Source organism: Mustelus asterias, unplaced genomic scaffold (genome assembly GCF_964213995.1).
Source record: "Mustelus asterias unplaced genomic scaffold, sMusAst1.hap1.1 HAP1_SCAFFOLD_102, whole genome shotgun sequence".
Taxonomy (NCBI): domain Eukaryota; kingdom Metazoa; phylum Chordata; class Chondrichthyes; order Carcharhiniformes; family Triakidae; genus Mustelus; species Mustelus asterias.
The window spans coordinates 1-23,069 of NW_027590149.1; the positions used below are offsets into that span (position 1 = coordinate 1).

At 45.2% G+C, this 23,069-nt stretch overlaps 1 protein-coding gene across 1 annotated transcript; it reads left to right on the plus strand.

The window, feature by feature from the left end:
• Positions 1-9,682: 9,682 nt before the first annotated feature.
• On the plus strand, positions 9,683-21,305 carry LOC144484369 (NACHT, LRR and PYD domains-containing protein 3-like; the record flags this gene model as incomplete). The annotated part of the gene is made up of 3 exons (XM_078202890.1): positions 9,683-11,420; positions 15,223-15,390; positions 20,971-21,305. Coding segments are annotated over 3 exons (1,994 nt in total), but the record flags the coding sequence as incomplete, so codon positions are not given.
• Positions 21,306-23,069: the final 1,764 nt, after the last annotated feature.

Consider the following 23,069-nt stretch of genomic DNA (forward strand, 5'->3'; position numbering starts at 1 on the left):
ACTGGCGCGCACCCCCCCCCACTGGCGCGCACCCCCCCACTGGCGCACACCCCCCCCCCACTGGCGCACACCCCCCCCCACTGGCGCACACCCCCCCCCACTGGCGCACACCCCCCCACTGGCGCACACCCCCCCCACTGGCGCACACCCCCCCCCACTGGCGCACACCCCCCCCCACTGGCGCACACCCCCCCCACTGGCGCACACCCCCCCCCACTGGCGCACACCCCCCCCCACTGATGCACACGCCCCCCCCCCACTGGCGCACACCCCCCCCCACTGGCGCACACCCCCCCCACTGATGCACACCCCCCCCCCCACTGGCGCACACGTTCTCCCTGGCACGCACGTCCCTCCCTCCCTCCGGCACGCGCGCACTTCCCCTCCGGCGCGCGGGCCCTCCCTCTGGCGCGCGGGCCCTCCCTCCTGCACGCATACATTCTTCTGTTGATTCCTTCACAATCTCCATCACTTTCTCTCTCACTCTCTCACTCCATAACTCATTCACTCACTCTCTCGATCACATCCTCCATCTCTCACACATTCACACACTTTCAAACTCTCTCACTCACTCTTTCACACTTTCCCTCACACCTTCATCACCTCTCTCACAGATTATCTCTCTCTCTCAAACTTACTTTCTCATGTTCATTCTCTCACACCGTATTTCATACTATGTTTCTCACCACTTCTAATTCACACCCACACATTCTGCTCACTCACTCTCGCTCGCACTCTCTCTCTCATTAAGGTAATAAGGATCCACTTGTCCCGTAAAATGCTCTTGTCTTGCCGCTATTACCCAATTATAGATTCTGACGGCCTACGTTTATTGCTTGTGTTCCTTAACTGCAGCATTTCTCCTGTTTGTGCAAAGTTGACCTTTTCCCATCATGCTCTGCAGACATTTCGCTGTTAGTCCCCCTTTGAGCATTAGCGAATTGGAGCACAATTGAGCCTCATCAAACCTCACTCTTGTCATGCAGCTTTAATAGAAACACATTCCAAGCATTTCATTTAATGAGACAAACAAGGACAGCAATTCAATTATTGCTTCATTTTACACTTCTCGTACCAATTCAAACATAAACAGTTGCAACTCATTAATTCTTCACTCTACTTGAACTAACTGAACATCAACTTTCAATTGAACTTTAACTCTTAAACTGCACTTTAACTGAACATCAACTTTAACTATTTAACTGAAAATAGATACTACCCAGTTGAGGAGAGCATTAAATATCCTCGATGTAGAATCTATTTTCCCCTTCTCTGAAGCATCCTTCAGGGTACAAGTCTACTTGCGATGGTCGGTCTCTTTGAGTTATCGCTGCCAAACAAAGGACTCACATGGCTTTTTATCCACAATTCTTCACTCGCCTCCGGAAGATTATCTGTCATCCAGCTAATTGTGTAACCAGAAACCGATCGCATGGCTCGAACATCCACTGAAATTACTTTTGAAAGACGCCTTTACGCTTAGTTCATTTTATATATCCCATACATAACAGCTATATAAATCAGAGACGCAGTGTTTCTGTTAATGGAAACAACTTCCCTTATCTGGGCCAATACAGGAATTTCAGAACACAGCTCCCAGACCACAGTCTCTTTCCGACAGGCACCTGGTTTTAATCTATGTTGAATAAAAATCCCAGCATGCTTCTCTCCCAGCGAGAATACCCTTTTTACAGTCACTGTTGCCATTATTCTTGTTAAGTCATTGTCATAGCCGTTCTTTCTCCGTCCACACCCTGTTTAAGCAGATACTCAAATCCATGTCATGTTACATTCGAAGTATATCTATCAGTAGTTCGGGCTTTCTTATGTACAATTCTGTTTCTAACTTATTTTCCACTTCATCTCTCCGGAATTCAAATGATCAAAGTATGCATTTGTTACTTTAGCGTCGAAACTACAACTATAATTGCAACATGCAAAGTAATTCTTATCCATAGTTGTATTTGTACTTTCGCACCCAATTCCAAAATTCAACTCAACAGTTGGTTCCGTTTGTTGCTGCAATCAGTTGCCTGGTTTTCCCTCTTTGTTGAATGATTTGGGCAATAGTTTGGTGAATTGTATTTGTTTCTTGATCCATTGCCAGACTTTATGTAAAATTGTAATGTTAGTTTCACACTTATCATCGTAATTGCCCAAAGTACTGTTTGATTCTTCAGTGACATTATTAATGTTTTCTTCCAGTTTATCTCTGTCGAGCAGCTTGAGGTGGCCTCAGCATGATGGGATCTGGGCTTTAAAGCAAAGGATGGTGTTAGCAATGGGAAAAACTCTCACAGCCATATTCCTATTCTTTCAATTAGGTGGTAATACAATATTCCCCGTTTCCCTTATAAGGAACTTGGACACTGTCAATATCGAGGGTTCGGATTTCCATTGTACAATTCAGATGTTTGTCTGTTTTAAATCCACACAAGGCTTTTACGCTGGAATATACAAGATCATACATCATAGAATCCTACAGTGCAGAAGGAGGCCATTCGGCCCATCGAGTGCACCAACCTCAATCCCACCCAGGTCCTATCCCCATATCCCCATGCACTTACACTAGTTATGCACCCTGACACTAATTGGCAATTTAGCAAGGCTAATCCACTTCACCCACACATTTGGACTGTGAAAGGAAACCGGAGCACCCAGAGGAAACTCACGCAGACACAGGGAGAATGTGCAAACTCCACGCACACAGTGACCCAAGCCGGGAATCGAACCCGGATCCCTAGTGCTGTGAGGCAGCAGTGCTAACGTGCTGCCCATCATAAGATCATGAGAACATCAGACCGTAAGAAAAACATACAGACATAGGTTGTTCAGCTCCTTGGGCCTGCTCAGCCATTCAATAGAATCATCTGATCTGACATTCCTCATGCCTACTTCCCCGCCATTTGCCATAACCCTTGATTCCCTTGCTGAGCAAAAATATGTTTCTCAGCCTTAAAAATATGCAATAATTCTTCCGCCGCAGCTCTCTGTGGAAAAGAGTCCCAAAGACTCACAACCCTGTGGGAGAAGAGTCTTTAATTGGCGTCCCTTTATTCGAAGTCTATGCATTCTTGTCCCAGAGTCTCCCATGACTGGAAACATTCCCTCAGCATTTAGCCTGACAAGCCCCTTAAGAATCCTGTCTGTCTCAATGAAATGAGTTCTCATTCTTCTAAATTCCAATGAGTAGAGTCCCAACCTGCTTAACGTTTCTTCATAAGACAATTCCTCCATAAGTTCTGTGAAATGCCGTCAATGAAATAATATATTCCTTAAATAAGGGGACCAAAAATGCTCACAGTACTCCAGATGTGGTCTCACCAACACTTGCAACACGACTTCCCTACTCGTTCTCCAACACCATTGAAATAATGGCCAACATTCCAGTAGATTTCCTGATTACCTGCTGCACCTATGTGCCAGATGTCTGTGCTTCGTGCTCACGTACCACCAAGGTACTTTGTCTTGTGACTTACTGCAGTTTTTCTCCATTGAAATAATACGCTTTTCTTTTGTTCTCCCTTCCAAAATGAACGACTTGGATGGGATAGAGTGAAAGTTGGCCAATTGGATAGGTAACCGGCTATCTGATAGAAGACAGAGGGTGGTGGTGGATGGAAAATTTTCGGACTGGAGGCAGGTTGCTAGCGGAGTGCCACAGGGATCAGTGCTTCGTCCTCTGCTATTTGTGATTTTTATTAATGACTTAGAGGAAGGGGCTGAAGGGTGGATCAGTAAATTTGCTGATGACACCAAGATTGGTGGAGTCGTGGATGAGGTGGAGGGCTGTTGTAGGCTGCAAAGAGACATAGATAGGATGCAAAGCTGGGCTGAAACATGGCAAATGGAGTTCAACCCTGATAAATGTGAGGTGATTCATTTTGGTAGGACAAATTTAAATGTGGATTACAGGGTCAAAGGTAGGGTTCTGAAGACTGTGGAGGAACAGAGAGATCTTGGGGTCCATATCCACAGATCTCTGAAGGTTGCCACTCAAGTGGATAGAGCTGTGAAGAAGGCCTATAGTGTGTTAGCTTTTATTAACAGGGGGTTGGAGTTTAAGAGCCATGGGGTTTTGCTGCAACTGTAGAGGACCTTGGTGAGACCACATTTGGAATATTGTGTGCAGTTCTGGTCACCTCACTATAAGAAGGATGTGGAAGCGCTGGAAAGAGTGCAGAGGAGATTTACCAGGATGCTGCCTGGTCTGGAGGGGAGGTCTCATGAGGAAAGGTTGACAGAGCTCAGGCTGTTCTTTCTGGAGCGGAGGAGGTTGAGGGGAGACTTAATAGAGGTTTATAAAATGATGAAGGGGATAGATAGAGTGAATGTTCAAAGACTATTTCCTCGGGTGGATGGAGCTATTACAAGGGGGCATAACTATAGGGTTCATGGTGGGAGATATAGGAAGGATGTCCGAGGTAGGTTCTTTACGCAGAGAGTGGTTGGGGTGTGGAATGGACTGCCTGCAGTGATAGTGGAGTCAGGCACATTAGGAACATTCAAGCGGTTATTGGATAGGCACATGGAGCACACCAGGATGATAAGGAGTTGGATAGCTTGATCTTGATTTCAGATAAAGCTCGGTACAACATCGTGGGCCGAAGGGCCTGTTCTGTGCTGTACTGTTCTATGTTCTATGTTCTGACTTCACATTTTCTCAAATTATGCACCATTTGCCAACTTTTTGCCCACTTACTTAGCTTACAATAAAATATTTATAGGTTATTTGAATCCATCTTGCAACTTGCCTTTCCACCTATTTTTGTATTGTCTAAATTTGGCTACAAAACATTAATTTCCTTCATCCAAGTCATTATTATACTTTGTAAACATTTGCAGTCCCGCACTGATCCCTGTGTAAACCCACTGTTTCTAGGTCACCAACCTGAAAAGGAACCCTTTATGCCACTCGCGGTTTCCGGCCCATTAGCCAGTCCTCGATCCATGCCAATACACTGCCTCAAACATCATGGGCTCATATCTAATATCTTGAACTTTTTTGACTTACCTTGTAAAACGCCTTCTGGAAGTCCTAATACATCACATCTACTGCTTCCCCTCTCTCCACTCTGGTTGAGAGTTCCTCGAAAAAGTCTAATAAATTAGTCAGACATATTTCCCTTTCATGAAGCCATGGTGATGCTGTTTAATTAGATTATAATTTTACAAATCTGCTGCTATTGCTTCCATAATAATTGATTCCAATCTTTTTCCACAATAGATGTTAGGCTATTCGGCCGATAGTTACCTGCTTTTTGCCTCCATCCCTTTTTGAATAGGGGTGGCACATTGGCATATGGGGAAGGAGCAAGCAATTATCTTGTCTCTTTGATAGAATTCTGCTAATGTGGTACCCACCAGCTTTCCCTTCTACTGTCCTTAACTATTTTTCCTTTAGTTCGTGAATAGCGTGATTGGCGCAAACTCTGTATTTTATTCTTCTTTTAAGGTTTTGAATTCCATTCCATAACTGCAGACAATTAAATGATGGAAAAATCTCATCATCTGTTGCAACTTCATTGTCATTCCCAATATTTAACTTTATCTTCCTATCTGCAGATCACCTCATTCCTGAACACATAACAGCCCTAAAGTGTTATTGTAAAATTACTTTACAGACATTAATTTCTAATATATTAGCAGTTAATTAAGTATAAATTCAGCAACATATTTTTCATGCCTCTGTATACGTTAGCTGAGTTTACATTAACATTACTCCGCATGCACAACACACAAAACACTTCATATTACCTTTAGAAATTGAGGCTAAGATTCAAATTGACCAGAAGCTGAGAATATGTTTAACTCATCACTTTTTGAACAACTAAAAGGTCTTGAAACTCAAAAGAAAACATATAGACTAAATCATATTACTCTTTGTTCCTTAAAAACAATTTTTAAAAATGCTTATTAGCCTCTTAAACAGTATGTAACTTCTTAAATACGAGTTGCTAATATTCATACAATCAATTTATTTAAACAGTTAAATATCCAGGGATGGCAGTTTTAAGAGAAGGGTTAAATTATCAGATACAGCAGTGCCCGAGTTGAAATGGAAGTTAAGTGAATTTAATCACAAATACTTTAATTCAAAGGGTAACAAATTAGTTTAAATGAGTTCAGCTTTTCTACAAAACGACAAAGCTTTTACATCCCCAATTATCATTATGTTGTGATAAACAATCTTGAAGTCTTGAAGCTGCTCGACTTCCTTCTTGTCTTGTGCTTCATGAGCTATATATTTGAAAAAAACACAAAATATACATTTGGCTTGGAGCCAAGTTAGTTAATTCAGTCCAGATATATCTGTCCATTTGAGAAAAACTGAAAGCTAAAATCTGCTCTCAATAAAAAACCGCAATCCGTATATGAGATGTGCAATAAATTTAAACAGAGAATTGTTAAGTTTTTGCTAGTTGGAAATGAAAAAAGAACAAAAGTTTTCAAAAGTAGTCACATCATCACTGCCCGTTTAAAAAAAATACAAATAAGTTATCAGCAACCGTGCCCAGGATTAAGGAATTTCAAAGTTTTGCCTGGTTATAAATTTCATTTTTCATTCTGCTCATGACCCACATTTGATTATAAACTGTTTATTGAAACTTTTATTACAAAATCGCAATTAAGGTAAACAAAACATTAAAGCTACCAAGACAGCAAAGAAAAATCCATACCAGTGTTTTATTAGACACACAGACTCATCGAGCATGGATGCCTCACATTCACATATCCTCTGCACAGCATTAAACTTTGCTTTCATTCATTGTTAACGATTTATAACTGAAAATAGAATATTAAAATAAAATAAGGGAATAGGTTCAGACAGGAGTCATCATTCTTCTTTCTACAAAAACTGTAATTATCCTCCAAGCTAAAGGTAAATTCTGAAGAAATTATAAACAATGCCTTTCTGGTTTAACAGTCAATCTCTCTAAGCCATAGATAGTCTTTGAAGTTAAACCAAAGTGTAAATAATTATATTTATTGTCCCATCATCACCACTCTCCCGCCAAAACAAAGCAGGTGCTTCAAAAACTCCTGTATCATTTTATCACAATTATCTTCTCCTGACTCAACCTATTTCAACATATAACTGCATGCATTTACCGAGAAACTTGAAACCAGCGAATGGAACCAAATCACAGAGGGTTCACCAGCACAATTCAATGCCACAGACAGGAGGCACAGATTCGCTGGCAAGAAAAATCACACGGACCTGTCACACAACACAGAAACTTACTCAAACACAAGTTTCCTTATCAAAGCGTATTGTGTTTTAAATGTGCATTCAGAATGCTGTGATTCAAAGCCTTTTCCCAGATTGTTAGTTAGCTTAGCCATACAGGCGTGATCTGTTTTATCTATAACCTGAGCCTCCCACCAATTTACAGCACAGCAGTGGATCGGTATGAACCTACCCTTGCATTTGCCTCTTGCCAATTTGTTTACAACATTTCCAGGTGCTGTGTGGGGACATCGTTCCTTCCCCTCCCAGTTCTGTAACATCGCGCAATCACTTGCTCACTTACTTGTTTTGGTGCAAATGGCCCCTTGGGTTTCTTTGCGGTCTATGTGAGGGTCGTGATCATGGGTGCAAGTGGACCTGATGGTTTCACCAAATGCACACCATATCTCCGTCCCTGTCGCTGTCTTCATCCAGCTCTATGTTCCCAAATGTGCAAAACAACCCATCATAGGCGATAGCAGGGAATTCAATAATTCAATTTATCACTGATTCCATCCAGCCCATGGTTCTTAAAACTGCACATCACACCATTTGAGCTGAGAATAGAGACGTCAATTTATCACTCTCTATGTCAGCCTCTATCTCCTTCTGACACGTTGTGTTGTTAGACAGTTTTTGATTGTGTTCTCTGTTTCACTTCACAGTTGCCTCGAATTTACTATATTTCTGCACTATCTCCCCAAATTCTTGTTAGCTGCATTCCTCTCTATCACAGCTCTCTATCTCATTATCGTCCTTCTCACAGTGTGTATGAAAGTGACTCACCCGTGACACTTGCATATCATTATATTGTTCAACTTCTAAGGCCACATGTCAGTTTCAAGTTTTGCTTCACTAACCTTGTTTTAACCTTGCATTTTCCAGCTGCTCCCTCTATGCTGCCTCACAGGCGAGGGACACGGGTTCTTTTCCTGGTTTGGGTTACTGTCTATGTGGAGTATGCACGTTCTCCCTGCGCCTGCATGGTTTTCCTCCGGGTGCTCCGTTTCTCTCCCACAGCCCGAAAGACGTGCTGTTCGGTTCCTTGACTTCAGGAAGGCAGCTCATCGCCACAATCGCAAAGGCAATCGGCGACGGACAATATATGCTACCCTAGCCAGTGACATCTGGATCCAGTCAATGATTTAAAAAAACCTCTCCAATGGACCCTCTCGCACATACTCTCTTGCACAATTTCTGTCACAATACACTCTCTCTCACACACATACACGCTGTCCCACATACACAGTTATACACATGTTCTCACATACACATTCTCATACTCACTGTCACTCGCGCACACACTCTCACACTCTATTCCTCACAGAGACTCACACACACGCACTCATACACACATTCTCAGACTCATCGTCACTCAGTCACACACAGATTCTCTGTCACATAATCTCTCGCATGGTCTTCCTCTCACATATTTCTCACATACTCTCACAATCTCTTTCTTATGTACACCCACAACACCCTCATTCTTCCTCTCACACGCACTCTCTTCCATACACGCTGTGTGTTTCTCAAACACACATCGATAACTCTGTTTTGCGCTCACATTTTCTCTCTTTATCTTATATCGACATTCTCACTCTCACCTACTCAGTCTCACAATATTATCCTCTCGCCTTTCCTCACGCACACTATCTCCCTCTTCATCGCTTCCTCTGTCATTCTCCCTAACACAGTCTCACAACCTTTATCCCTCAACCTTTCCTCTGTTATTATCGCATTCTGTTTAACACCCACAGTCTCAGGGAATTTTTCACTCTCATGTTCCCTCCCACACGCTCTCTGTCAGTTGTTCTCATTCTCTGTCACTCTCACATAATCTCACACACACTCTCTCGCACACACTCTGCTTCTCTCTTTCTCCATCTCTCTCTCTCTCTCTCTCTGTGCACTCACTCACACATATATTTGCACACACAAACACCCCACTCACGTACAATAATTGTTCCTCAGGATTCTCGCCCTTTCTCTGCCCTGACCTGAACTCTGCTATTCGCTGTCGTGATACGAGCGCTGTAAGATTCAAATTGAAATAGAAAAGTGGAGTTTTCAACACTTTGCTGCTTGTTCAATCACAGCCTCCTTTCTCCACATATTTTCTTTATTTGTGGTCTAATTCTGTTGCAGGACAAATGACATAAAAAGAGAAAATTGTGGAGAAACTCTGCAGATCTGCAGAGGCAGAAAGGGAGACCGGTGTTTGGATCAGATTTGACTTCTGCAGAGCTGAGCTGTCCAGCCATATTTATTAGGCTGAATACAAACAGTTCAGTGGCTGAATTTGGCCCATGGGCCATTAGTTGTCAAAGCCAGTTGTACAAAAATCTATGTTGGAACTGAACTAATGCCTGCAATATTTTATGGATTGGTCAATTTTACCGGGATGTTTGTAAAATGCCAATAGAACTAACTTTCTCTCCATTCTTATTGAAGATCTCCAACAGAAACACAAGGAGACACTCCGGGTACAAACTGAAACACTGAGAGTGAACACTATCCTCATAAAGGAGAAGGTTAAGATTTTCCAGCTGGTTGATCGATACGCTGAGCTCACAGTTATTTCTACTGTTCGAGATCGGACACTTGTCGAACATGAACTGCTGGCAAGAGGCCGAGACCATGAAGAGTGGAGAGAGAAACATCTCCGGAAAGAACTGGAAAAAATCCGAACTGATCAACTGTTTCAGAGCAGTTTTTCCCAGAGAAAATTCAAATCTGGGAATTCAGCAGCAGTGAGCGGAGTGCCGGGAATTGGAAAAACAACAATGGTACAAAAGATTGTTTATGACTGGGCCACTGGAAAAATATACCCACACTTTCAATTTGTTTTCAATTTTAAATTCCGGGATTTGAACACTATTAACAGTAGAATAAATCTGAGGAATCTGATATTGGATCAGTATCCCTACTTTGGGAATATTCTGGGAGAGCTCTGGAAGAACCCAGAGGGATTGCTGTTTATATTCGATGGTTTGGATGAATTCAAGGACAGGATTGATTTTGCTGACAATCGGAGAAATACAGAACCTCAGTACATGTGCACAGATCCCGAATGCTGGTGTGAAGTGTCTGACATTGTGTACAGTTTAATACAGCACAAGCTGCTCCCAGGATGTTCAGTGCTAGTGACCAGCCGCCCCACTGCATTACATTTATTGGAAAAGGCTGACATCAGTGTCTGGGCTGAAATCCTGGGATTTGTTGGTGATGAACGGAAGGGATATTTCAACAAGTTTTTTGAAGATCAGACGGTGGCAGCAGCCGTTTTCAAACACGTGGAGGAGAACGAGATCCTGTACACCATGTGTTACAACCCTTCCTACTGCTGGATCCTCGGTCTGTCACTGGGTCCCTTCTTTACACAAAGAGACAGGAAACGGCAGCAAGTTCCCAAGACCATCACCCAACTATATTCCTACTATATTTACAACATTCTGAAAAACCATGGCCGAGAGATTGAAAACCTCCGTGATGTGTTACTGAAGCTTGGTGAGATGGCCTTCACAGGAGTGTCTGAGAAGAAGATTGTGTTTAGAGATGGAGATTTGATCAAGTACAAGCTGGAACCTTCCCAGTTCCTGTCTGGGTTCCTGATGGAACTTTTGGAGAGAGATGATTCTGCTCAGAGTGTGGTTTACACATTCCCACACCTCACCATCCAAGAGTTTGCAGCTGCACTCACACAATTCCTGACTCCAGATCCCGGGGAGATCGGGAAACTCCTCAGTGAAGCCCACAGCGAGGAAGATGGGCGATTTGAGATATTTCTCCGTTTTGTTGCTGGTCTGTCCTCCCCACAGTCAGCTCGACCCCTGGTGGAGTTTCTGGGTCCGTTTCTTCATCCAACAACCTGCCGAGTGATTGACTGGGTGAAGGAGAAGGTTGAAGGGCAGATTGGAGACTCACAGACTGAAACTGGGAAGAGGAAGCTCCTGAACACATTCCACTACCTGTTTGAGTCTCAGAATAAAGCACTGGCTCGGAACACAGTGGGATCTGTGGAAAAACTTTCATTTCGCGGATTGCGACTGACCCCGATTGACTGTGCAGTCCTGTCTCATGTCATTGGACTCTGTGACACAATAAAACACCTCGATCTACAGCAATGCTACATTCAGTGTGAAGGGCTCCAGCGGCTGGGACCCGTTCTGCACAAATGTCAGGAGTTGAGGTAACTGTTTGGTCTCAGAGCGGATATTTTCATTGTTGAGAAGCCATTTCCTTTGTTCCAAATAAAACAGAGACATGTTCAGTTGAGGAAGTCAAGAGGGAAACAATGTCCAATGGTCACAGAGAAAGCGCGGGAGAATGGCACAAAGTCATAAAGCTCATTTGAGAGCAGATGCAGACATGATGGGCCGATTGGCCTCCTTCTGAACCTGTAATAAATTTTGAATTCTCTGATAAAACTACAGCGGTTCAAGAAGGCAGATTCTCGTGGGCAAATAGGCATCGGCAATAAATGTTGGCAAAACCAGTGATGATCACGTTCCTTGAGTGAATAAAAGCATTATTGGGATAAATTTTAAATAACTAGAGGTGTAAAGGCCTCGTTACAAATTTAAAAAAAGGATATTTCACTCTCCCAACAGAAACCATCTGATTATGTATGATGCTAGAAGGAAATTTGTTTCTCTTGTGTTCGGTACAGCTTACAGTTTGTGGCTAATTATTGTCAGGATTATTTTCCTGCACGCTGCCTCTGTTATGTATTATAGTTGGTGTGTGTTTTATCGGTTCAGTGTCCTTTTATAAGTCATGTGATAACTGGTAACATCAGTCAGGGTCGCAGTGGAGGTTCAGTCTTGTATTAAACCTCACAGTGTGCAGTTGTGAAAAGAAACCTCCCTTAGGTTACAGCAGCCCACGCTGTTTCTGTTCCATGGTTCTGATTGCAGCCTCATAAAACCTGAATCACTCGTTGTGTTTAAAAAAAAATAGCTTTATTCACACTGTATTTGCATCTTTTGCAAATCACTTTAAATCTTGTTGTTGATCCTTGTCCGAGCAGCAACATTTTGATTTGCTCCCTGTTCTCTCCAGCACCATCACTATTTTGAATATTTCTATCAAATGTCCTCTCAGCTTTCTTCTTTCCAAGGTGAACAACCTCTCCTATCGACCCTCGTGTCTGAAGTTTCACATCCCTGTAGCCAATCTTTTAAACATGTTCAGCGCTCTCTCCAATGTGTTCTAAGCCTTCCTAAAGTATGACGCGCTGAACTGAGATCTAACTGATGTCTTTTGCAGGTTCAGCACAGCCTCCTTGCTCTTGTACTCTATGCCCCTATTGTTTCAAGGGGATGTGGAGAGGCTCAGGGAGGCTCCACAACTGGAGTAATGTGTACAGTGTTGAGCTCTTTACTTAAAAAGGATAGAATTGTATTGAACCAGTTCAGAGTAAGTTCACTCGGCTGATTCCTGGGATGGAGAGGTTTATTTTACGAGGGAAATTTGAGCAGATTGGAGCAATATCTATGAAAGTTCAGAAGGTTAAAAGGTGATCGCATTGAGGGGATGAGACAGGGTCGTTGCTGAGAGGCTGTTTCTTGTAAGAGAGACCAGAACAAGGGGACAGATTTTAAAATGTAATTGTCAGTCCCTTAAGACTGAGATGAGGAGAAATTTATATTTTTAGATGGTGGCTGGTCAGTGGAATTCTCTTCCCTGGAGACTCGTGGCGGCAGAGTCATTGAATATATTCAAGGCTGAGTTAAGAATGATTTTGGATTGAGAAGTGAATCAAGGGTTACGGGGAAAAGAGTTGAGACTATAATTAGATCAGCCGTGATGGAGTATGCTCGAGGGGCTGAATGACCTTCTGCTGCTCCTAGGTATTTTGTTCTTATCCCAATACGTCCTTCAGACTGCTCTCTGTGACCAGTGATGGATAAACAAGCTCTATGTTTTTCCTCACCAGACGCTCTCCTGTGCCCATTCATTAGGCCACCCACTCAACCCATCTCACCAGCAGTAATTACCCACTCTGCCGCCAGGCCTTCCTCATCCAGCACTTCATCTTCCATTGGCGTAAGGGTGGCAAGACCTGGATGTCTCCACTCTTCTTCACTCATTCCCTGATGATGTTTGCTCTCTTTCCAAACACATAAACTGTTACTCACTCATCAAACACATGCAGTAGCCCAGGGTTGTCCAACGTGTGGACCAAGGGGCGAATGTGACTCTCGAAGCCCCTCAATGCGGCCCCCGGAGCGAGTTTCCAGAATCTCAGTCACACAGTTCAGTTTGAATGGAAGAATCTGCATGGAGCTGCTCCTCCAATCACATCCCGTTTCTTTCCCATGTTTGCTGCTGATAGGTTTTTGAGCCAATCTGCAGCAAATGTGGGAGAGAAACAATTTGTGATTGATGAGGATTAAACTCTAATAATCATCTTTATTCATTACTCATTATTGTGCTCAGCAAGTTGTTTCCTTTCATATCTCAGTTTAGTTTTTAATTAAAATTTCTGCTGTGCCAAACTTTATCATTCTGAAATTTACTCATCGGCCGCTTGAGTGAGAAAAACATTGACGTGTGTTTGCCCAGTGAATATGTTGGTCAGCCCTGCTCCAGCCTATGCTGGTGGCAGCCTAACGGACATGTCTCTGACAGTCAATGCTGCTGCCTTTGCATTGTAAGAGTTTTAACAACACCAGGTTAAAGTCCAACAGGTTTATTTGGTAGCAAATGCCATTAGCTTTCGGAGCGCTGTTCCTTCGTCAGATGGAGTGGAAATCTGCTCTCAAACGGGACACAGAGACACACAATCAAGTTCCAGAATACTGATCAGAATGCGAATCCCTACAGCCAACCAGGTCTTAAAGAGACAGATAATGTGAGAGAAGGCAGCATTAAGCACAGGTTACAGAGATGTGTATTGTCTCCAGACAGGACAGCCAGTGAGATTCTGCAAGTCCTTTGCATTGCCAGTGTCTGGGTGGAGATGTTCTTTCCACAATTTCCCTCTCATCCTTATTCACATATCAGGCTGTGCTGCACTCACCGTGGCAGAACACATCAGGACATTGATCCTTTTCCACTCTGTAACCACGTGTCTGACACCTGCTCGCCTCCCAGCAATCTCCATCCAGACTGGCTTGTACCGATGGGATAATCTCCTCCCATCCTGAGGGAACAGGACCTCCCTCTGAGCCTGAGCAGCCGGGAGGAGCCCCTCCCGGGGGGGGGGGGGGGGGGGGGGGGTGGGGGGGCGCACAAGCCTTGCTCTGCTGTCTGACATTTCAGCCCCTCATTCAGTAAGCAGAGCTCCAGAGCTGCTGTGTTTGAAAGTCCTGCTGCCTTTGGAGATGGTGCCAGCATTGCCTGAACCGGGACTGCCCCCTGCCAGGGCTGCCTGAGTGGGCAGCTCCCCCTGCCTGCCAGCCGTTAATTGTCCCCCTCTGACAATATCACCGTCATAACTCTGCCTATCCTGCCCACACGGACACACCACCCATTTCCAATCCCCATGCTGGGACTTCAGAGCTTCTGGTAAAATCACAGCCATTATCTTCAACCTCACCACAAACTGCATTCCCAAACCACTGACCATCCCATGTCCCTCCCGAGCCACTCCGAGTAAGGACATGGTGATCCTGTGATTATGGTCCTGTCCCATCATCACTTTTATCATTTAATCACTCCTGTAATTCCAGTTTGTCCTTTCTTTGTTTCTTCCCCAGCCACCCACCGCTGTCACTTCAAACCTGTCAATTCACTGCCCGTTCCCAGTTCCAATGGAAGCTCAAACTTTACCCCTGTTTCTCTCTTCACATGTATTTAGCGAACCTGCTGAGCATTTCCAGTTTATTTATCTTTCATTTTCAGCATTGAGTATTTCCTCATTCTACAGAAATGCAGGTTGTGTTTTTGGAATGTCTGATACAATACATTATTATTGTTATTAACAGTATTATTTAAAACACTGGGGATTGAGCCTGATTCCTGTTATTCCTCTCTCTGGTCTCCAGTCTGGATAAGAACGCTCTCACAAATTCTTGTGCTGAGGATCTCGCCTCCGCTCTCTGTACAAAACAGTCACTGAGGTTTCTGAACCTGGGATTCAACTCCTTCACAGATCAATCTGTCCCTGCTCTCCGCCGCCTCATACTGACCTGCAGGAGTCTGGAGGAGATCGAGTGAGTGTTTGTGTGAATTTTTAGTGTAACAATTAAAATATAAATCGATTTAAAGTATAAATGGGCCTGAATCTTCCAAGTAGCAGCAATGGTATGTGTGAAAATTCCCCCAAACTGAAACTGCTGCATATTTCTCCCAGGATCTTCGGTACTGCGACCCTGGGAGCTCCATCAGAGCAGAGTAGAGTCGAGGAAGAGAGAGCACACACCCTATTTACAGCACAGTGACCCCGGGGAGCTCCATCAGAGCAGAGTCGGGGAAGAGACAGCACACACCCTATTTACAGCACAGTGACCCCGGGGAACTCCACCAGAGTAGAGTCGGGGAAGAGAGAGCACACACCCTATTTACAGCACAGTGACCCCGGGGAACTCCACCAGAGTAGAGTCGGGGAAGAGAGAGCACACACCCTATTTACAGCACAGTAACCCCGGGGAGCTCCATCAGTGCAGAGTCGGGGAAGAGACAGCACACACCCCATTTACAGCACAGTGACCCCGGGGAGCTCCATCAGAGTAGAGTCGGGGAAGAGAGAGCACACACCCTATTTACAGCACAGTGACCCCGGGGAACTCCACCAGAGTAGAGTCGGGGAAGAGAGAGCACACACCCTATTTACAGCACAGTGACCCCGGGGAACTCCACCAGAGTAGAGTCGGGGAAGAGAGAGCACACACCCTATTTACAGCACAGTGACTCCAAGGAACTCCATCAGTGCACAGTCCTAGAAGAGAGAGAGAGCACACACCCTACTTACAGCACAGTGACCCTGGGGAGCTCCATTACAGCAGAGCAGAGTCAGGGAAGAGAGAGCACACACCCTATTTACAGCACAGTGACCCCGGGGAGCTCCATCATAGCGGAGTAGAGTCGGGGAAGAGAGAGCACGCACCCTATTTACAGCAGTGACCCAGGCGATCTCCATCAGAGCAGAGTGGAGTCGCGGTAGAGCGAGCACACCTTATTTACAGCACAGTGACCCCGGGGAGCTCCATAAGTGTTAGTTGATTGTGGGAGTGAATGGGTTGGTGTGTCGCTGGATGAGTGGTTAGTCAGGGAGCTGAGGAGAGGTTCAAGGATTAGTTCTGGGTGTCTGGAGGGTGGTCGAGATGTGTTGGGTTGGAGGGTTAATCAGCAGTTTGGATGGTGGCTGGGAGTTGGTAATGTTGCTGGGTGTCTCGTTAGATTTGGTTACGTGGTCGGGGGTTGGGATTGGTTTCTAGCTTTGGAGAGTAGTGGGTTGGGGTTGGTTCTTGAGTAATCAGTTTAAGTCAGAGAGATAGTCAAGAATGTATTGAAGAGGCGGCTGGATATAGCACTTGGGGCGAACAGGATCAAAGGTTATGAGGAGAAAGCAGGATTAGGCTTTTGAGTTGGACGATCAGCCATGATTGTGATGGATGGTGGAGTCGGCTTAAAGGACCAAATGGCCTCCTCCTGCTCCTATCTTCCATGTTTCTATGTCAGGTCAGGAGAGGGTGGGACGGATGAGGCCAAGTTGGGAGGTTTAGTCAGATTTGTTCAAGGGCTAGTGGGAGGTAGTCGGGCCGGAGGGGAGGGGGAGATGATTTACGGGAGTGATAGCCTGTCAGGGGGAGATACCAGCAGTAGCCAGGCCTGTGACACCACAGCTGGTTCTGCTGTGGGACAGGGTCGGGCAAAGAGCAAGCGAGCAGTAGTAATAGGGGACTCGCTAGTTAGAGGCACAGACAGGCGTTTCTGTGGCCGCAATCGAGACTCCAGGATGGTGTGTTACCTCCCTGGTTCCAGGGTCAAGGACGTCTCTGAGCGATTGCAGGACATTCTTAAGGGGGAGGGTGAGCAGCCAGAGGTCGTTGTACATATTGGTACCAACGACATAGGTAGGAAAAGGGATGAGGTCCTGAAATGTGAATACAGAGAGTTAGGCAGAAGGCTAACGTGTAGGACCTCGAAGGTAGTAATTTCAGGACTACTATCGGTACCACGTGCTAGTGAGAGTAGGAATAGGAGGATTAGGCAGATGAATGCTTGGCTTGAGAGCTGGTGCAGGGGGCAGGGATTTAGATTTTTGGATCATTGGGATCTTTTCTGGGGAAGGGCTGATCTGTTCAAGAGGGATGGGTTACATTTGAACTGGAGGGGGACTAACATCCTGGCGGGGAGATTTGCTCGAGCAGCTCGGGAGCGTTTAAACTAGTTTGGCAGGGGGGTGGGATCCAAAGCAGGAGGGAGACATAAGAGAAGTTTGAGGACAGCACGGAAGTTAAAGAGAGCACATTAATTAGTAAAGGCAGTGTCAGTAATCCTAGTACCAGACAGATCAGACAGAAGCAAGACAGAGAGCAAGGGAAGTCCAGATTAAACTGCATTTATTTCAATGCAAGAGGCCTGACGGGCAAGGCAGATGAACTCAGGGCATTGATGGGTACATGGGACTGGGATATTAGAGCAATTACTGAAACATGGCTAAGGGAGGGACAGGACTGGCAGCTTAAGGTTCCAGGGTACAGATGCTATCGGAAAGATAGAACAGGAGGTAAGAGAGGAGGGGGAGTTGCACTTTTGATTAGGGAAAGCATCATGGCCGTACTGAGAGGGGATATATCCGAGGGTTCAGCCACTGAGTGTATATGGGTAGAACTGAGAAATAAGAAGGGGGAAATCACTTTGATAGGGTTGTACTGTAGGCCCCCAAATAGTCAGCGGGAAATTGAGGAGCAAATATGTAAGGAGATTATAGATAGCTCCATGAAAAATAGGGTGGTAATAGTCAGAGATTTTAATTTTCCCAACATTGACTGGGACAGCCATAGTATTAGAGGGTTGGATGGAGAGAAATTTGTTGAGTGTATTCAGGAGGAATTTCTCATTCAGTATGTGGATGGCCCGACTAGAGAGGGGGCAAAACTTGACCTCCTCTTGGGAAATAAGGAAGGGCAGGTGACAGAAGTGTGAGTGAGGGATCACTTTGGGACCAGTGACCATAATTCTATTAGTTTTAAGATAGCTATGGAGAATGATAGGTCTGTCCCAAAAGTTAATATTCTAAACTGGGACAAGGCCAATTTTGATGGTATCAGGCAGGAACTTTCAAAAGTTAATTGGGGGAGTCTGTGGGAAGGAAGAGGGACGTCTGGTAAGTGGCACGCTTTCAAAAGTGTGTTAACCAGGATTCAGGGTAAACACATTCCTCTCAGAGTGAAGGGCAAGGCTGGCAGAAGTCAGGAACTCTGGATGACTCGGGATATTGAGGCCCTGGTCAAGAAGAAGAAAGAGGCACATGATGTGCATAGGCAGCTGGGATCAAGTGAATCTCTTGATGAGTACAGGGGGTGTAGGAGTAGAGTTTAGAGAGAAATCAGGAGGGCAAAAAGGGGACATGAGATTGTTTTGGCAGATAAGGCAAAGGAGAATCCAAAGAGCTTCTACAAATACATAAAGGGCAAAAGAGTAACAAGGGGAGAGTCGGGGCTCTGAAAGATCAACAAGGTCATCTATGTGCGGATCCACAAGAGATGGGTGAGATCCTAAATGAATATTCCTCATCAGTATTTACTGTTGAGAAAAGCATGGATGTTTGGGAACTTGGGGAAATAAATATTGATGTCTTGAAGAGTGTACATATTACAGAGAAGGAGGTGCTGGAAGTCTTAAAGTGCATCAAGGTAGATAAATCTGTGGAACCTGATGAGGTATATCCCAGGACATTGTGGGAGGCTAGGGAGTAAATTTGAATCATCGATAGTCACGGGTGAGGTGCCTGAAGATTGGAGGGTGGCAAATGTTGTGCCTTTGTTTAAAAAGGGCTGTAGGGAAAAGCCTGGAAACTACAGGTCGGTGAGCCTCACATCTGTGGTGGGTAAATTGTTGGAAGGTATTTTGAGGGACAGGATCTACAGGCATTAGAGATGCAAGGACTGATTAGGGACAGTCAGCATGGCTTTGTGAGTGGAAAATCATGTCTCACAAATTACATTGAGGTTTTTGAAGGGGTAACCAAGAAGGTCGATGAGGGCAGTGCAGTTGATGTTGTCTACATGGGCTTTAGCAAGGCCTTTAACAAGGTACCGCATGGTAGGTTGTTGCATAAAGTTAATTCTCACGGCATCCAGGGTGAGACATCTACATGGATACAAAATTGGTTCCTTGACAGAAGCCAGAGGGTGGTTGTAGAGGATTGTTTTTCAAACTGGAGGCCTGTGACCAGCGGTGTGCCTCAGGGATCAGTGCTGGGCCCGCTGTTATTTGTCATTTATATTAATGATATGGATGAGAATATAGGGGCATGGTTAGTAAGTTTGCAGATGACACCAAGATTGGTGGCATAGTGACAGTGAGGAAGGTTATCTCCAATTGCAGCAGGATCTTGATCAATTGGGCCAGTGGGCTGACGAATGGCAAATGGAGTTTAATTTAGACAAATGAGAGGTGATGCATTTTGGTAGATTGAACCAGGGCAGGACTTACTCAGTTAATGGTAGGGCGTTGGGGAGAGTTACAGAATTAAAATATCTCGGGGTGCATGTTCATAGCTCCTTGAAAGTGGAGTCACAGGTGGACAGAGTGGTGAAGAAGGCATTCGGCATGCTTGGTTTCATCGGTCAGAACATTGAATACAGGAGTTGGGACGTCTTGTTAAAGTCGTACAAGACATTGGTGAGGCCACATTTGGAATACTATGCGCAATTCTGGTAACCCTATTTTAGAAAGGATATTATTAAACTAGAAAGAGTGCAGAAAAGATTTACTAGGATGCTACTGGGACTTGATAGATTGAGTTATAAGGAGAGGCTGAATAGACTGGGACTTTTTTCCTTGGAGCGAAGGAGTTTGAGGGGTGATCTTATAGAGGTCTATAAAATAATGAGGGGCTTTGATCAGCAAGATAGTCAATATCTTTTCCCAAAGGTAGGGGAGTCTAAAACTAGAGGGCATAGGTTTCAGGTGAGAGGGGAGAGATACAAAAGTATCCAGAGGGGCAATTTTTTCACAGCGTCTGGAACAAGCTGCCAGAGGTAGTAGTGGAGGCGGGTACAATTTTATCTTTTAAAAAGCATTTAGCCAGTTACATGGGTACGATGGGTATAGAGGGGGATGGGCCAAATGCGGGCAATTGGGATTAGCTTCGGGGTTTTAAAAACAAAAGGGTGGCATGGACAAGTTGGGCCAAAGGGCCTGTTTCCATGCTGTAAACCTCTGTGACTCTGAGTGGGTCTAGTCAGACTGTGGGAGGTGGAGTATGGGGATCAGTGGGAAGTGATTGGGGGACTCGGTTGTGCTATTCAGGTATTAGCCCAGGTGGTGAGCTGTCTAACATTACCTGAGTAACTATCCAGGTAAACTTTGTGGATCTGTCCCAAGTATCTGACTCTAACTGCAGCAGGGGAGTTCCCCAATAGTAGTTAATACCTCTGGGACAATTCCCAGGTAGATCAGTGCGTCAGGACATCCACAGGGTCCCGATGCTCATCTTCGGATGTGTGTCTGGTCTCTGGTGATCCAGAGACCAGAAGATTTGTCCCATTAACTCCAGTCTCCTGTTATTTACTCTGTTGTTCAATCTGTTTATTTCCTGTTTCATCTTTAATCTGTTTCAGGCTGGAGATGAATCTGTTCAGTCCAAATGGAAAGAGACAGCTGGGGCCGCTGCAGGGATCCAGACGGGGACTGACAGTGACAGTGTGAACATTTCAATCTATAAACATTGCTGCTCCACCGGTTACAGTGAAATCCTGAATTGTGAAGATCTTCGACAGCTCCTTCCAAACCCTTCATTCCTGCCCCTCTCCCTCCCTATTCCATCAGCCCCTCCAGCCTTCCACTGATTTCCCTGCTTACCTGGTTTCCCAGCTGGAAAACTGTTGTAGTTTTAGTCTCCACATTGAAGGAAAGATTGCTGCAAACCATTGTTTAAGCAGCAATGTGTTGTCAGTGTTCTCAGCAACAGAGTCTTCAACCTCCTTTCAAAATGGAGCAGCAGAGATCATTCTCCAGAGAGAGAACAGTGTGTGTGTGATTCTGACAGTGATGATGTGGAGATGCCGGCGTTGGACTGGGGTAAACACAGTAAGAAGTTTAACAACACCAGGTTAAAGTCCAACAGGTTTATTTGGTAGCAAAAGCCACACAAGCTTTCGAAGCTCTAAGCCCCTTCTTCAGGTGAGTGGGAATTCTGTTCACAAACAGAGCTTATAAAGACACAGACTCAATTTACATGAATAATGGTTGGAATGCGAATACTTACAACTAATCAAGTCTTTAAGAAACAAAACAATGGGAATTAGAGGCCAGAATTGCATCTGGAAACTGGCAGTTGTTGGCAATGGATGTCTCGGCACTCTACACCAGCATCCCCCATGACGATGGCATTGCTGCAACGGCCTCAGTGCTCAGCGCCAACAACTGCCAGTTTCCAGATGCAATTTTACATCTCATCCGCTTCATCCTGGACCACAATATCTTCACCTTCAACAACCAGTTCTTCATCCAGACACACGGAACAGCCATGGGGACCAAATTTGCACCTCAATATGCCAACATCTTCATGCACAGGTTCGAACAAGACTTCTTCACCGCACAGGACCTTCAACCGATGCTATACACTCGATACATCGATGACATTTTCTTCCTTTGGACTCATGGTGAACAATCACTGAAACAACTATATGATGACATCAACAAGTTCCATCCCACCATCAGGCTCACCATAGACTACTCTCCGGAATCGGTTGCATTCTTGGACACACGCATCTCCATTAAGGACGGTCACCTCAGCACCTCACTGTACCGCAAGCCCACGGATAACCTCACGATGCTCCACTTCTCCAGCTTCCACCCTAAACACGTTAAAGAAGCCATCCCCTACGGACAAGCCCTCCGTATACACAGGATCTGCTCGGATGAGGAGGATCGCAACAGACACCTCCAGACGCTGAAAGATGTCCTCATAAGAACAGGATATGGCGCTAGACTCATTGATCAACAGTTCCAACGCGCCACAGCGAAAAACCGCACCGACCTCCTCAGAAGACAAACACGGGACACGGTGGACAGAGTACCCTTCGTTGTCCAGTACTTCCCCGGAGCGGAGAAGCTACGGCATCTCCTCCGGAGCCTTCAACATGTCATTGATGAAGACGAACATCTCGCCAAGGCCATCCCCACACCCCCACTTCTTGCCTTCAAACAACCGCACAACCTCAAACAGACCATTGTCCGCAGCAAACTACCCAACCTTCAGGAGAACAGTGACCAAGACACCACACAACCCTGCCACAGCAACCTCTGCAAGACGTGCCGGATCATCGACACAGATGCCATCATCTCACGTGAGAACACCATCCACCAGGTACACGGTACATACTCTTGCAACTCGGCCAACGTTGTCTCCCTGATACGCTGCAAGAAAGGATGTCCCGAGGCATGGTACATTGGGGAAACTATGCAGACGCTGCGACAACGGATGAATGAACACCGCTCGACAATCACCAGGCAAGACTGTTCTCTTCCTGTTGGGGAGCACTTCAGCGGTCACGGGCATTCGGCCTCTGATATTCGGGTAAGCGTTCTCCAAGGCGGCCTTCGCGACACACGACAGCGCAGAGTCGCTGAGCAGAAACTGATAGCCAAGTTCCGCACACACGAGGACGGCCTCAACCGGGACATTGGGTTCATGTCACACTATTTGTAACTCCCA